The sequence below is a fragment of the Cynara cardunculus genome (genome assembly GCF_001531365.2).
Source record: "Cynara cardunculus var. scolymus isolate 2C chromosome LG 7, CcrdV1, whole genome shotgun sequence".
In the NCBI taxonomy this organism is placed as follows: Eukaryota; Viridiplantae; Streptophyta; class Magnoliopsida; order Asterales; family Asteraceae; genus Cynara; species Cynara cardunculus.
This window is the reverse complement of record NC_037534.1, coordinates 2,659,761-2,675,029: the sequence shown is the minus strand read 5'-3', so window position 1 is coordinate 2,675,029 and position 15,269 is coordinate 2,659,761. Positions and strand designations below refer to the sequence as shown.

Here is a 15,269-nt window from a genome sequence, read left to right as displayed (position 1 = left end):
ACAAGCTATGTTTTTTTCTACAAAAACACTTATCAACTTATTATAAGTTAGAAGGGTTTAACTTCTTCAAAAACYTCTTTATTACCGGTTTGACACCGGTATAAGTTGTTTATCCAAACATTCAAAAGTGCTTATTACCGATGCCACATCAAAATAAATCAATAAGTTGTTTTTATAAGCAATCCCAAACATCCCGTAAATTAATAAAGACTTTCATAAAAAAATATAAATTGTTTCAAATAAGCGGTCCCAACCGGTGGGGTTTTAAATATTTATTTAAGGAAAAAAACTTGAAGCAAAATAGGGTTTTTCAGTTGGCACTTTATAAACTGCTCAACTTGAATGCATCTGTTTCCTTCACAAACGGTAGACTTACGAACGATCTTACAGATATCGGCATCATCAACACTCGTAAAATCACCGCCGTCTACTGTCTCCTGCCGCCGCCGCCACCTCCACCTCCACCTCCACCACCATCACCATCATCAGCCAAGCTTGGAGTACAACGAGAACCCAATCAATGGCGGAGGCAAAAACAGGGGAAGAAGAGAAGCAACAGATTAATAAGACGCCGCCGCCGTTTGATCTCAATGATTTCACCATCATTAAAGAAGGAGAAGCTGAGATTCTAATGCACGCAAAAAACGAAGTTTTCTACAATAAGACGCAGGTCAATCTCTTACTTATACATCGGTTTATTTTGGTGTTATGAATGTCAAGTGTTGAAACTCTGTTATGGGTATGATGTGTTATGTGAAGTTTGTTGAGTTTGATTGGAATCATAATGTTTGTGAAAAAAGGGAGGAGTATTGAAAGTTGTGTTGGTAAGTTTCAAATTGTTGCATTGGGTCGAGCAAATGTAAAGGGGGGGTTTTTATCCTTTGAAAGCACCAAGATAAAACTAATGCTTTTTATAATCTTTGGAAGATTTAAATTTCAGTACAAGTTCATTACTGGGCTCAAATATCAACAAAAGAAAGAGATATATATTTTGATTCCTGGTTCCTAGGGGTGAGGTAAGAATTGTGTGAGGTTTTAGATGTGGAAGGTTTTAGGGTTTTAAAGGAAGGTTTTAGATGATCCGGTGAAAGAATTATGGAAGGTTTTAGGGATTTAACTTAATAGACAAGGGCAGTTTAGTTAATTTACCACTCTTGGCCTATTTCTTTAGATTTTTGTTCCATCTATTTTGGTTGGATAGAAAAAAAATGCATTTTTCTCCTATTTTGGTCTAATGCTGCCCGGTCTAACGCTGCACCAGACATGGGACAGCAAGTTTTTGTACTGTCCTGTCTAGCGCACCAAACGTACCCTCAAAGTGAAAACCTACGTTTCGATGTGTTAACTTCTCATTTGACAAGGCATCACTGATGAAGTTATTTTAGGTGCAATTTGTTTTTTAAGAGGTGTTTAAGTCTGAAGTCTTATTTCACTTCTGATTGATAACAGGTAGTGCTGAAGTTTGAACGCAAAATCAATAAGACTGTTTGTTTTTGTAAATTGATAAATGTTTGAATTTGTTTAAATTATCTATCTTACCCATTAGAAAATTATAGTGTTGAATTCATATAATTTCACATATTTATTCATCATCATTGCAAGTTTTTCTTCTAAATTATATAGTTCGCATTCATTTAAATGAAAATATGCCATTGACGGTATTTAACACATTTAAATCTTATTAAAATACATCAACCGAGAAAGGCGAGGATAGATTTTGGTAATGATTGATTGAGAAATGATCGATAAGGTTAATCGATTGAGAAACGTGGTTGATGAGGATCTGGAGAATAATAAGAGGTAAATAAGAAGTTGGTTTACCTCTTACTAGATAAGAGTATCTGAGAACAATAAGACATAAGCGCCTTTGAAAAATTGGAAAAAACAAGCAGTCTAAATGGCCCTATCACGAATCGGACATAAGAGGTTAATAAGAACTCTTTTTTGAAAAAACAAACAAGGCCTTCATGTGATCATGATAATGATTAGTTTTTTTTGGCTATGTTACACTTCAGCCGCCTCATGAAAATTGCAATACTTATGACAAGTGTTAAGATTACTTATTTGCCGATTATTAGTGATCTTGAATTGAATACACCAGCTTCCTTTATTTGTCTTCATTGAGAATCATTTAGATATCTAAGTAGTCAAGCACTTTACTTGAACTATAGCTGAATGCTGCAATTTTTATTTGAATTTTGATTGTGATGACTAGTCTTTTTATATCGGGTGTTCCTTTTGTTGCAATAACCACACTATATGGGTGGATTATTTTGTTACGATGTCCAATACTTCGATGATATTTTCTTGGCAAGTTATTTGTCCCCAGTTTTATATAACACGTACGGGGTTCAGGACAAGATAGAATGGAAGTTTATTGTCCCATGTTTGTCTTGTAAATTAGATTGGGACAGGACTGGATTGAGTGGGACCAAAATGCAGTTTTTTTGTCCCACCAAAATTGGTGGAATAAAAATCAGGGAGATGGGACAAGATTGGTAAAATTACTAAACTACCCATGTCAAATTAAAACCTTCCACAATAATTTCACCCGCCTACCTCACTTTCCCCAGTCCCTTCCAGTCTTGTTTGCATACAAAACGCGCCCTTAATGTTCATTAAGATGCTGATGACACAAACCTATTTCTTATGCTCCCTAGCCTGGTATCTTACCCAAACAATTTCACTAATTTACCTCCTACATTTTCAGTTTGTATTAATTGTTGTAAAGTTCAATGTGGTTATTTTTTAGAAAGAAGTTTCAAATAAGAAGCAAATCTTAAAGTTAAAAGAAATCAGCTTGACTTGAGAATGTAAAGCACATCTCTTCTTTGGATTGAACTATAGATAGTCAAATGAATACACATGGTTTCTTAGGATCTCAATAAGATTAGTTTCACGTAAATGTGAAGTTCCATTTAGGAATTTGAAGATTCACAACGAGTAGAACAATAAGGTTTTATTGCAACACTTCTGACATGATCACAATTTTATGAATAACAGGTTAATAATAGAGATATGTCAATTGCTGTTCTGAGGGCATTCATTTCCAAACAAAAAGAAGAACACGAAGCACTACTGTCTAAAAGAATGAAAAAAGCATCAAAAGTAACAGAGAACCATGCTTCTGAAGTGGAAGCATCCGTCAAGCTTACTAATGGAAGCTCCAATGGTGAATGTGAACCTTTAGACGAGATACCCCAAGGTGAACCATGTAGTACTGGCGATGAACCAGAGAAAACTTTTGAGGGAAAAGGCCAAGGAGAACTGAAACCACCAAGAGTTCTTGAGGTTCCCATCTTTTTGTTAAATTTTCATATGTAACTGCTTTGTTATGGAAGGAGTCGAAATTATTCATGTTGTATTTTCTTGCAAGTAAACATAAGTTTCTTCTTGGATCTATAGGCTTTGTCAGCTTCGGGTTTAAGAGCTCTGAGATATGCACGAGAAGTAGAAGGGATCGGACAAGTTGTGGCACTGGATAATGATAAAGGTGGGTCATGGTGTATTATTTTCTTTTTATACCAACACATATGAGTTAGTTCTCAAATTCCAACTCAATAAGGGTGCTTTTGGTATACAAGACATGATAAAACAAAACATAGATCACCGTTCCATGTTTGACAGGACTTTTATGTGGAACAGACAGGAACATAGTAGAACAGGCGTGTTCCACGTCCACCCCATGGAACAGGGTGGAACAGACCTATATTTTACCAAGTATATATCAAAATAAATCATAATTCTCTTCTAAAACATCAAATACCCCTCACTCTTTACATTTTATTCATTCTTTAAATTTTATTTATTGTATTTTTATGCTTTTTAAACTTTCACTTTATTGTCCTCAAATTATTATTTTTATACGGTTTCTATATTTTGGTTAGTTTATGTAATTTATTAAATATTATTAATAATTAAATAATATAGAAAATGTATAAAATAAAAATTGGAAACTACATGAACCTTTTATTTTGATGTCATTTTAATCATCTTGACGAAAACTTTCAAATGATATATTTTGTTATAAAATTATTTATTTTATTATAATTTAATAAATTAATCAAAAAATATATAAAAGATATAAAAAAACTCATTAGGGGTAAATTGATCATTTTATCTGTCCTGTCCAGTTATGTCTAACCAAACACTGAACAACTGTTCTGTCCTGTTCTATTCTGTTCTGCCTGTTTGGATGCCAAGCTCACCCAAGTAAAGAACCAAAAAAAGTAAAATTTGAATTTGATGAACACATGCTGTAGTTTGCGTCTCTTGCGATTTTGATGCCATTGTGTATCTTTTTCGTATAATATGCCTTCTTGGAGTTTGATATTCTGGGTTTTGTGCAGCATCTGTTGAAGCTTGTAGGAGAAATATTAAATTTAATGGTTCAGTTGTGAGTGCAAAGGTGGAATCAAATCTTGCTGATGCTCGAGTCTATATGCTTACTCATCCTAAGGAATTTGATGTGGTATGATTTCTAGTAACAAGTGGCTACTATGCTTATATATCAATAATTAAGGGGCTGTTTGGTTGATTTTTCATTAAGTCCTATATGGGTAAAATTGTTTGTGTGGATTAATGTGTCTGTATAGATTGGGAAGATATTGTTTGGGAGGGTTTTTTCATAGATAGGAGTGTATTTTCTAATCGGGAGGGGCAGGTTGGAAAAAACTTGGCTTTTGGCATAAAGCTCCCCCTAGAAGCTTAGTGATTAAGCCACTACCATACAGTCATGTATAGCTGACAAAATAAGCTGCAAGTCCCATTAAACTTTATTAAGCTGCTAACAAACAGGCCCTAACTTGTAAACCATATTATTATGCATATATATCAATAATTAACCGATCTTTAATAAGTTGTTTTCAAGACTTTTACCTAAATGCTTTATTATGTATAGATAACAAGCATTTGCTTATTTTCAGGTGGATCTTGATCCATATGGTTCACCCTCTGTGTTCCTGGACTCTGCAGTTCAATCGATTGCCGATGGTGGGTTGCTAATGTGTACAGCAACGGATATGGCAGTGCTATGTGGAGGCAATGGTGAAGTCTGCTATTCAAAGTGAGATTCTAAATTCCCTTTGCTTTTTGAGAAACTATGGCTTTACATAATTTGCCGTATATCATACTTGATTCTTGAAAGAGACTATTTCCTTATCTTCTGCTATATCATGAACTAGATATGGTTCTTATCCACTAAGAGGAAAATACTGTCACGAAATGGCTTTGCGGATCCTCCTTGCATGCATTGAGGTACTTCTGTAACTTGCAATTTGTTTTCTTTGTGATCTTTTCTGTTTTTTAATACCGCTTAATATGTGCTAGTCTTGCTTTAAATGTGTGGTACAAGCCCCCCCCCCCTCCCCCCCCGGCGGGAGGGGATGTTCTCGGAAACAGTCACCCTACCCCTAAACCTTGCTTTCAAGGGGGTATACCGGGTTTGTTTGGTTTAGTGGGTGGCTGGGAAGGTGGTGGTCTATTTGTTCGTTAATCGTTATCACCATTACAAATAATTCGCTGGTATTGTTAAGGGTTTACAAGATTCCTCTATTTTGTCTTTATTAGAAGGTATTTTTGGTTGCAAATTTTACCATACAGAAGAAGTATATTTGTTTTATGTATGAATTTTTTAATTTTCAGATAGCTTAGTTTGGTTTCTAAAAGCTCTTCATATCTTCCTTGAGTGCAGAGTCATGCAAATCGGTACAAGCGATACATTGTCCCAGTGTTGTCTGTTCAGATGGACTTTTATGTTCGTGTATTTGTTCGCGTATATACGTGAGTATCCTTTGTGCTATTAGTTACTCCCTCCGTCCCAAAATAAACGGCCACAATGAAAAAGGCACAAAGTTTTAGAAATGTGTAGTTGTTACACTTTTTAATTAACTAAATGACAATTTTACCCTTAATGATAGATAGAGTAATGAATTTCCCGTTCTCATAACTAAGGTAGAATTGGAAAGTAGGCACTTTCTGTTTCAAAGTGGACACTTATTATGGGACAAACTAAAATAGAAATGTGGAGACTTATTTTTGGACGAAGGAAGTATTAATTTAGTGTGACAAAAATTGTAGCCTTTTTAACCGGTTACAAGATAATTGCAGTTCAGCAAGTGCAATGAAGAATACTCCTCTTAAGCTCTCATACGTATATCAGTGTATTGGTTGTGATTCCTTTCATCTCCAGCCAATCGGGAGGACAGTTTCCAAGGTATTCATCTTTTCTTTCGGCTTTCTGTAGCTATTTTGCATCGGAGTCTTATATGCCAGAAAACAAGCTAATCCCGGAAATACTACAAATCATAATTCACTTAAAGTATTTATTGCCCTAAGGGAAGGTTCAAATGTATTATTCATGATGAACATTGTGATAGATATTTATCACAAAAATTATTCATAATGAAAATGCATGATATTCACGATGATAATACTTGATATTCATAATGAATAATATTCAGGGTTATTCATCATTAATAATACATGAAATAGTTTGTACCCGGGTTCTCAAAATATTTATGGTTCTTATTTGAGCTTTTCCTTATCGCCCTATGATGATAGAATCTCTTTTGACATAAATCCTGCCTCAACATATAGTCTACTTAGAAATTATCTCTTTTGACTATCTTGAATTTGCTTTTATTTAACTTATTTTTTGCGTTATTTTTCCAAGAATACGAGCGTAAGATATCTTCCGGGATTTGGCCCTGTTGTCCCACAAGAGTGCAGCGATTGCGGCAAGAAATATAACATGGGAGGACCCATATGGTCTGCTCCGATACATGATCAAGATTGGGTGACATCGATATTATCGGAGGTGAAAGCTATGAAGGATCGCTATCCTGCCTTTGATCGGATTTTTGCCATCCTCACAACAATTTCAGAGGTACATTTGCTCTAAATTACACTCCTGTTCTAAAAAAAATATTTTGACAAGCTTAGGCTTGTTTGGGTCGGTTTTAAGGAGTTCTGTTCTATACTCCCTCCGTCTCAAAAATAAATGTCCACAATGAAAAAGGCATACAGTTTTAGAAATATGTAATAATTACGCTTTTTAATTAACTAAACGATATTCTACTCTTAGTAATAGAGGGAGTAATGAATTTCTCCATCTCATAATTAAGGGTATAATTGGAAAGCGGACACTTACTTTAGAAAGTGGTCACTTATTTTGGACGGAGGGGGTATTTTGTAATTTTCTGTTTATTGTCAATCAATGTGTCATTCTAAAGCGATTTTGCTCATGATATGATTACAGTTCGTTATAATCAAACATTCTGCATGTTTCTTGGAATTCACCTGTTATATATCTAAATAACATTTGATCTTTTATGCATTCAGGATAAATTTTGCTTCTTTTTTCCTGATTACATCTAAATAATTTCAGGAATTGCCCGATGTTCCTCTGTTCTTGAGTTTGCACAATCTCTGTGCAACCCTTAAGTGCACTTCCCCATCTGCTGTAATATTCCGGTCGGCTGTGATCAATGCCGGATATCGCATCTCCGGAACTCATGTAAACCCACTGGGGTTGAAATCTGATGCTCCTATGAACGTCATATGGGATATCATGCGCTGTTGGGTAAGCACTTCCGTATTTTAGCTAGTTTTTTTTGTAACTGTGGGTGTTTGGGTCAGCTTGCACGCATTTCAACTAATCCCATGGGATCCTGAAGATAATAGTCAGACAAACCTTTTGGTGTGCCCTTAGGGGGACCTGAATTGGTGACCTCTGGGGAGCAAACCTAAGGTCTTACTAGTTGAGCTACCCCTGAGGGTTCACACATTTTCTACTTTCCGTCTCTGATGCACCTTTGAGGCGTGAAATTGATCCCTATTTTTTGTTTTTGATCTGATCAAGGTTAAAACTCATCCTGTGAAAGCGCAATCACCTGATCAGTCGGGAAGCGTGATCCTTGCCAAAGAGCCTGTTCTTCAGGTATTTTGCAATTCAGTACGAGTTATATTGTTTATTGAACTACAATGGAGGAAGTGAAGCCATGATAATCTCACTTCCTTGATGAAAGATAGACACTTCTATTGCATAAATGTCTATTTTTGATCACACGTGTTACTCCTTCTGTACTAAAATAAGTGTCCACATTTCTATTTTAGTATATTCCAAAATAAATGTCCACTTTTAGAAGTGTCTGCTTTCCAATTCTACCCTTGATTATGAGATGGAGAAATTCGTTATTTCCTCAATTATCAAGGGTAAAATTGTTATTTAGTTAATTAAATGTATAATAATTACATATTTTTAAAACTGTATGCCTTTTTCATTGGGGCATTTTTTTGCAACGGAGGAGTACTTTATGATAGCATGCCAAGGCCATGTTTGAAAACAAATAAGCTAGCTTATTCCATATCGTTAGTTATAAGCTAGTTTTTTGAGACGGTACTTCAAGTAGTGTTTCAATAAGCTCCGGCCTCCAAGATCTTTTTTCCACTTCTTTTCTAATTTTGCCCCTTAGATTTTTGGGTTAATTTTTAACCGTCTCTTTTGGTCATTTTACATTATCTTGTAGCTTATCAGCGAATTTCTACCAAACATGATTAATTTATCAACTAACAGCTAGTTTATTTGCCCAACAACTAGCTTATCAACTAATAGTAGTTAGTTTGGCAAATGTATTTTAAATCACAACTAGCAAGATGAGAGTGTCTTTTGTTCTTCATCTTCGTATGTTTCTTCATTTTTGTTCTGTTAAACAGGCTAATTTCGCAAGAGCAGTTGCGTCACTTAGCAAAGCTCAAGCCAAGAAGGTTGCACGCTTCCTTCCAAATCCCGAAAGGCACTGGGGCCCAAAGTTGAGGGCTGGTCGCACCATAACCAGCAAACACGTCTCCCTATTGGGCGCGGATGCGGTCAATGGGATTCTTAACAATGATGAACAAGAATCCGAAGAGCCCCAAGCCAAGCGTAAGAAGACCGAAGACCCGACTTCCATTTCATGAAAAAGAGAAGGTAAATTTGGGACCTCAAATGCACTTCTAGCATGACCTTTTTCTTCATTTCTTTGCACAAATACCATTATTAATTTATGGGTGAAATTTTATATGGCTTTTTTATAAATCTTGAAGTTTTTCAATAACCATTAAGCTCTTTTTAATTTTGTTTTTTTGTTCTTTTGGGAAAGGGGTGATCTGAGGCTTTGCTCAGATTTGTTTTATAAACCTTGTTTTTTTTCTTCATAAATCGGAAACTAGGGAGAACCGTGAAAACCAGCCATTCATGAATTATTCACGATGAATATTTAAATATAATGGATGATGGAATTGCATGATATTCATGATGAATAATATTAATGAATATTTAGGTAGAGTGAGGTACTTGAACAATGAAAAACTGAGGAACATCATAATATAACCATTCATCCATACGGTATGCACAAGTACATACAAGTAATTGAAGATGTTTCTTGGTTTCCATGCACGTATGCATGTTATGCACATGTGCATACTGTAGAGTTGAACGATTACTAGGGTGTTCATCAATTTTTCATTTTTTTTGCGGTTTTCCTTCGAAACCGACACTATTTAGGTGTATATATATCATGAATCTCTTTCGAATAATTCATGGTAAATATGTTCATGAATATTGTTCATGATGGATATCATTCATTTGCATTATACATAACATTGATGATCATCGTGAATAATTGGTTCTTTAAGGATCTCAAGATATTTACAGTTTTCAAATGAATCTGACCCAATCTTTATAATATGTTATCTTGGAAACCACATGAAACTTGACCCGTTTCACGTTTTCAAGACTTGGTTTGTTGTTTGTTCGTTCATTGAAAATATTACAAACACTAATGTTACGAGATTGGAGTGACCACCCTGGTTTCGATTGATACAACTCGGTCTGGTCACCGGAGAGTCACTGAAACGAAAATAATAAACCGAATTTTTTTTATTATGCTTCTGGTTGTCCGGGACTATCATATATGATCCTCTGTATGTGCGTATATCTCTTCACTTGCCGTTAGCCGCCTTAGCAGGTGGGTTGAGCTCTTCCCAAGCTTCGATCCATGTAACCATGGCATCCGCGAGCTTGACAAAGTACGGGTCGATTTTCCCAAGCTTATCTTTAACCTGCTTTGACAATTTGATGTAACAATCCTGTACCGTAGTGCTCTCTTTTGGAAGAATAACGTCTTGGAAGAACGGGATGATCTCTTCTTGCCAAAATATGCCTTTGTACTCTTTTTTGAGGTTCACGAACGGGTTGCTCGCTTTGCTGTGCCAAATGTATGGCAACCCGGTCTTGATCCCGAGCCCCAAATGATCACATATCACCTACAAAACCATCACAAACATGGTGAATTGAAGTGCCCAAAATGTCCGTTTGGATCTAGAGATGCACAAAAGCCCGGAGCCCGGCTCGAAAAAGCTTTGGCCTAGCAAGCCTGAAACCTAGGCCCATGCCAGGCTAAAAGTTTGATCGAGCCAAGTTTTTTTTTTTCAAAAACCCAAGCCTGGAAAAGGCCGATTAGGCCTTTTTTCACACCCGAAGCTTATGCCCGCTTTTGGGCCGAAAAAACCAAGGCTCTCTTTCTTGCTTAAAACGGGCTTGGAAGGTCCCGAGGACCCCAAAAGCCTGGGTTTTGTGCATTTCTAGTTGGGTCGAGGAGTTGTATTGCAAGTTGAAAGTACCTTGACACACCAGCCAGCCCACATGTCGTCATAGCGGCCAATGGGTTGACCATCACCCATGAGTCCGAAATACATGGCTGGACCGATGAGATCCCGGTCAAATGCCAGGTTCATTCCACACATAGGGAACAAAATGCCCTTTGGGAGTGTCATGACTGCATCAACATACCTAAAAAAAAGACCAAACAACATCAAACACAAAAAAAATCAATGAAACCTGCCCAAGGTTTACGGGTCAGTTTGTGTGCACCTCGACTAATCTTATGAGACCTTGGAAACTATACAAAAACCTTAATGGAAAACTAATCAAACAATATTTGACTCGAGGGTTATAATCATTTCCGGTGGTCCGATAACGTACCTTGTGTTTCTCTCTCTCGGCTTGACGAGCTGAGTTGGTGCATCATAGTCCGGGATGTTGAGCCAAAGACCATGAGAGACGGCGGTCGGAACACCCTCACGGAGGCTGAACGGGTAGCCACGGACGAAATCCGCACCATCGGTGAACGGGTCGTAAAGGGTGTTGAAGAAATAGGGAGTTGCAGGGTGGAGGAGGTTCCTAATGTGTTGTCGAAGGGCATCTATGTCCTTCCCACTTGGGTCCTTAGCAACCTATTGAAAAATCAAACATCACAACCAACAAAAATATGATCTCTTTTTTAATTTGAAGGGATTTTAAGATACTTTTAAGCATTTGGGTATTCATAAAATACCCGATAGATTGCTTTGTAAGACTTAATTTACAAGACCAGACAATAAAATGTCATATGTAAAGGTGTTGTAATATGTTTATAGGACGTTTCTGTACGTCATACTTTTCAGGACATTTTTATAAAAATAGTCGTGTTAGCTATTTTACGACACTTTTTGAGAAAGGGTATTATGAATCATAAGGCACTTCTTAAAAGTGTATAAAATAGCCAATATGAAACTTCATAAAAGTGTCTTAAAAACTTGTCAAGACGTCCAAAAACGTTCAATAAACTTATTATAACATTTTTAGATAGAATGTTTTATTGTTTGGTCTTATAAACTTAAAAATTAAGTCGTATAAAGTAGAATACTGGTATCATGTAAACCCGATTTTGTTGCAGTGAAACGACCATATTTATGAATTCTTGAATCGATGAGAACCGTAAATCGAACATCTTAACGATCAAAAGATGATATCTTTTTGCTTTTGCAAGGATTTCAATACAATTTAAGTATCTGGGTATCCATGAAACGACATATATTCATGAATCTTTGAATCAAGAAAACCGTAAATCGAACATCGTAACGATCAAAAGAAGATTTCTTTTCGTTTTCGAAGGCATTTGAATGCAATTTAAGCATCTGGGTATCCATAAAACACCTATATTACTCGAATCTTTAAATAAAAAAAACCGTAAAAACAACTCACGAAGCAATCATCATCAATGGTGAAGATATACTTCTTCTTCGAAACCATGTACCCGAAGCATCGGCAAGCCGAATCCTTAAACGAGATACACGACGCCTTCGGACCCAAGATCTTGTTAATATCGTTACGGTTATAGAGCTTGTAATCAAACCCATCGGGGACCTTAATCGTCTTCGAAGGATCACCATCTTGAACAATGATCAAATGATATGGTTGAAAGAATGGCCTCCACATTTCGAGGAAATCAAGGTTTCGAATCGTGGGTATGACGATATCGAGTTCGTCTTTCAGAGGGTACGATGAAGATGATGAGGCCATGATCCAAAAACACCAAACGAAAAGAGAAGTTAATGGTTTGAATGAATGAGAGAGAGTGTGTTATATAAGAAATGGGGAAGAAGGTGATTTGAGATACCGATTGAGAAGGAGGTTTCAATGGCTGGGATTTGTTCAAAGTATGGTTATGATTTCCGGTTTTATTGTTGTGCCTTGTGTTTGTGTTATATTTCCGACAGGGGTATTATCGTAAATATGTATATGGGTTGGGTACGGATCGGATGTGATAAAAAAACCGGGAACTTGTACCATAAAGCGATTGTTCATACTAGAGATGCAAAAGCGAGACTGGAGCCGAGGACGGGTCTAGACGTGACCCGAGAGGAACATGTTCCAGTGAGAATCGGATCCAGTAAGATCTCACATCGGTTGAAAATGGAACAAATATAATGTTGCCTTATAAGAGACCGAATATCTTCTTTATCAGACACGTTTTAAAACAGTAAGTTCAAATGTATACAAAAGAGATAATACAGTTGGTTTGAGATGTTACAAATCTAAACCAACCAATCATAATTTTATGAAGGGCGAATTGCATGAAAAAGTAACGTACTTTTAACTTGATTTTTATTTTTAGTAACGTATTTTTAAAACTTCAATTTTGGTATCTAAGATATAAAGTTTTAAACATCTAAGTTCCCGGGTAACCGATTGTGAACTTCTTGCTAAAAATGAGCTTTTATATGATAATTGCTTACAGTTTCATTTTTTCTTTATAAAAATACAAATAAAAACATGATAATTACAAAATATTGTTTCTTGATACTTATAACAATTAACAAGAGACACTACAACATAATTGTCTAAGCATTCTAATAAACTTAAGACCTAGTGGTATGTGAGTTATTGGTCTCTTAGGAGATCAATGGTTCAATCCTCACCAAATGTAAGGATGGTGTGTGTTTATTTGTTCTATTTGCCGTATATAAATATTATATACTTCAAAAAAAAGTTTTTTTAAAACGTTTCTACATTTTAGGTGTCCTATAAAATTAATTTTACTATACTGAGAAGTCATTGTGCAAAATAAATCTTTCAAAATTAAACAAAAATGTAATGTGCCATTTTGTTAGCTAGCAACGGGTTGGTGTTCTCTACTACGATCACTTGTTTTTCACGGGTCTATAAAAACAGTAAAACATCTGTTTCATTCTCAATAACAATGTCGATAAGGAGAAACTTTTATCTGTAGACCATTTGGTGCTTCGACTCTTGGAAATTTCGTTATTTCATCTCCTCCAACTTCTTCCCATCTGCATTTATTAGCATACCCATAAATTGGATTATAGAAACTATCTGTTATCACAACAATATATAAATACTGACCAAAGGGTGTTTCAAAACATACATTTAGAAACCTAAAACGTATATCTTGAAACACCGTTTATATGCTTGTTGCTTAAAAGAGTAACCTAAAGTTCGTAAGTTTGTGATACCTGTATCTGGTTACGAAGTAATGAAGGAATGTGGAGATTTCTGCAATGCCAAGCTCCTTTCCAGGGCACCGTCTGGTGCCACCTCCAAATACGAAAAAGTAATTTTCCGTCTCCAGTGGCTTATCCTACAGTGCATGTCGTAATTAATTTCAGTTTTTATTTAACTGGAAACAAGGTAATAATACTAAAAGTGAACGAGAATTTAAACAAACCAGCCATCTCCATGGATTGAAGGTATATGGATCCGGATATAGACATGGGTCATAGTTCATTTCTCTTGTATATACGTATATTTTCCATCCTTTTGGAATGATATACCCTATTAAATAAACAAAATTAATTAAATAAATAATAAACAAAAAATTAAAAAAAATTGTATATTGATTAATATATACATTTGTTTTATGATGTGTTTGTTTTATATGTATTCGGTTCATAATATGAAGCTTTTTTGTTGTACAAACACATAAAAATGTTCACATTATAAAATAAATGTATGTGAAACAAATATGTGTTAATCAATACATTAAATCTAAGTTGTAGATGAAAAAAGAATCATATGAAATAATACACGATGTTTTCGGTTCTCAAGGTTATCGCAATTTATCTGTTCTAAAACGAATACCCATATATCAAATGGTATTCAATTTTTTTTTATAGTTTACTTTTTTCCAATTCATATAAAAAATGTTCATTTATTTGGATCTTTAAAATACTAAGGGGCCATTTACCAAACACTTACCCGAGTAAATGCTTACCAAGTCATATTACCTCACCGAATGAATATGGTAAAGACCAAAAATCTTACCCAGTAAGAGCGAGACAATGACCATGAATCTTACCCGGTAAGTGAGAGCGACGTCTCTTACTACGGTAAGCGCTTACCGGGTAAATTGTTGCATAGGATGTCGTTTTGGTGGACTAAAATATTACCCGGTATGTAAAGAATAGTGTTAAATTTTACCGATAAGCACTTACCGGGTAAGCGCTTACCGGGTAAATTATTGCATAGGATGTCGTTTTGGTGGACTAAAATCTTACCCGGTATGTAAAGAATAGTGTTAAATTTTACTGATAAGCACTTACCGGGTAAGCGTTTGGTAAACAACCCCTAATTCTATCAATTATATTTAATTGCCATTCAAGTTCAATTTATATGCTTACCAAAAGGCCTTTGTTTTAGGAGGAGGCTAATGGCACACCTCCTTTTTACTTATGGCACCCCTACTCCCTAATATAATCATGTTTTTTCTATTTTTTTATGATTTTGTCTTTTTGTTATCTTCTTTTTTTTTTATATTAATTTTCTTTTACTTATTTTATTTAATTATAAATATAATATTATTACAAATATTATTTATTATTCTCTAGAAAATTATTACTAAAAAATAAAAAATTTATCTTAATTTCTATAAAAAATATTATATGTTTTA

At 35.3% G+C, this 15,269-nt stretch overlaps 3 protein-coding genes across 4 annotated transcripts in view; 1 reads left to right on the top strand and 2 right to left on the bottom strand.

The window, feature by feature from the left end:
- The first annotated feature begins 304 nt into the window (after nt 1-304).
- On the top strand, nt 305-10,025 carry LOC112515371 (probable tRNA (guanine(26)-N(2))-dimethyltransferase 1). 2 transcript variants are annotated; one of them, XM_025122151.1, is made up of 13 exons: nt 305-670; nt 3,004-3,291; nt 3,406-3,493; nt 4,350-4,471; nt 4,926-5,065; nt 5,184-5,256; nt 5,693-5,781; nt 6,109-6,214; nt 6,674-6,886; nt 7,388-7,582; nt 7,862-7,939; nt 8,716-8,968; nt 9,943-10,025. In XM_025122151.1, the coding sequence occupies exons 1-12, from the start codon at nt 521-523 to the stop codon at nt 8,956-8,958; spliced, it is 1,785 nt and encodes a 594-aa protein (XP_024977919.1). In that variant the 5' UTR covers nt 305-520; the 3' UTR covers nt 8,959-8,968; nt 9,943-10,025. The 2 variants fall into 2 exon arrangements, with proteins under 2 accessions (XP_024977919.1, XP_024977918.1); XM_025122150.1 differs by lacking the exon at nt 9,943-10,025 and having other exon boundaries at nt 8,716-9,283.
- LOC112515372 (UDP-arabinopyranose mutase 1-like) lies at nt 9,966-12,382 on the bottom strand. Its single transcript, XM_025122152.1, has 4 exons — nt 12,065-12,382; nt 11,024-11,274; nt 10,663-10,831; nt 9,966-10,305 (listed from the first exon to the last, which is right to left on the bottom strand). Exons 1-4 carry the CDS (start codon nt 12,380-12,382, stop codon nt 9,982-9,984), a joined length of 1,062 nt encoding a protein of 353 aa, XP_024977920.1. The 3' UTR covers nt 9,966-9,981.
- Nucleotides 12,383-13,553: 1,171 nt separating this feature from the next.
- LOC112515661 (cytochrome P450 85A1-like) overlaps nt 13,554-15,269 on the bottom strand; it is a 7,853-nt gene continuing 6,137 nt past the window's right edge. Inside the window, exons 7-9 of the mRNA XM_025122565.1 lie at nt 14,049-14,155; nt 13,837-13,961; nt 13,554-13,653 (exon numbers count right to left, since the gene is read on the bottom strand). Coding sequence (XP_024978333.1) covers nt 13,554-13,653; nt 13,837-13,961; nt 14,049-14,155 — 332 coding nt within the window. The remainder of the gene's footprint in view (nt 13,654-13,836; nt 13,962-14,048; nt 14,156-15,269) is intronic.

What these genes read in the sequence shown, in the direction of transcription:
- LOC112515372 (XM_025122152.1), bottom strand. Translation starts at nt 12,382, where the DNA reads ATGGCCTCATCATCTTCATCGTACCCTCTGAAAGACGAACTCGATATC. An exon ending in CCATTGATGATGATTGCTTC is followed by an intron (nt 11,275 to 12,064) that starts GTGAGTTGTTTT and finishes ATTTTTCAATAG; the next exon opens with GTTGCTAAGGACCCAAGTGG. An exon ending in GGGCTGGCTGGTGTGTCAAG is followed by an intron (nt 10,306 to 10,662) that starts GTACTTTCAACT and finishes ATGGTTTTGTAG; the next exon opens with GTGATATGTGATCATTTGGG.
- LOC112515371 (XM_025122151.1), top strand. Translation starts at nt 521, where the DNA reads ATGGCGGAGGCAAAAACAGGGGAAGAAGAGAAGCAACAGATTAATAAG. An exon ending in GGCACTGGATAATGATAAAG is followed by an intron (nt 3,494 to 4,349) that starts GTGGGTCATGGT and finishes GGTTTTGTGCAG; the next exon opens with CATCTGTTGAAGCTTGTAGG. An exon ending in GGGATATCATGCGCTGTTGG is followed by an intron (nt 7,583 to 7,861) that starts GTAAGCACTTCC and finishes GATCTGATCAAG; the next exon opens with GTTAAAACTCATCCTGTGAA.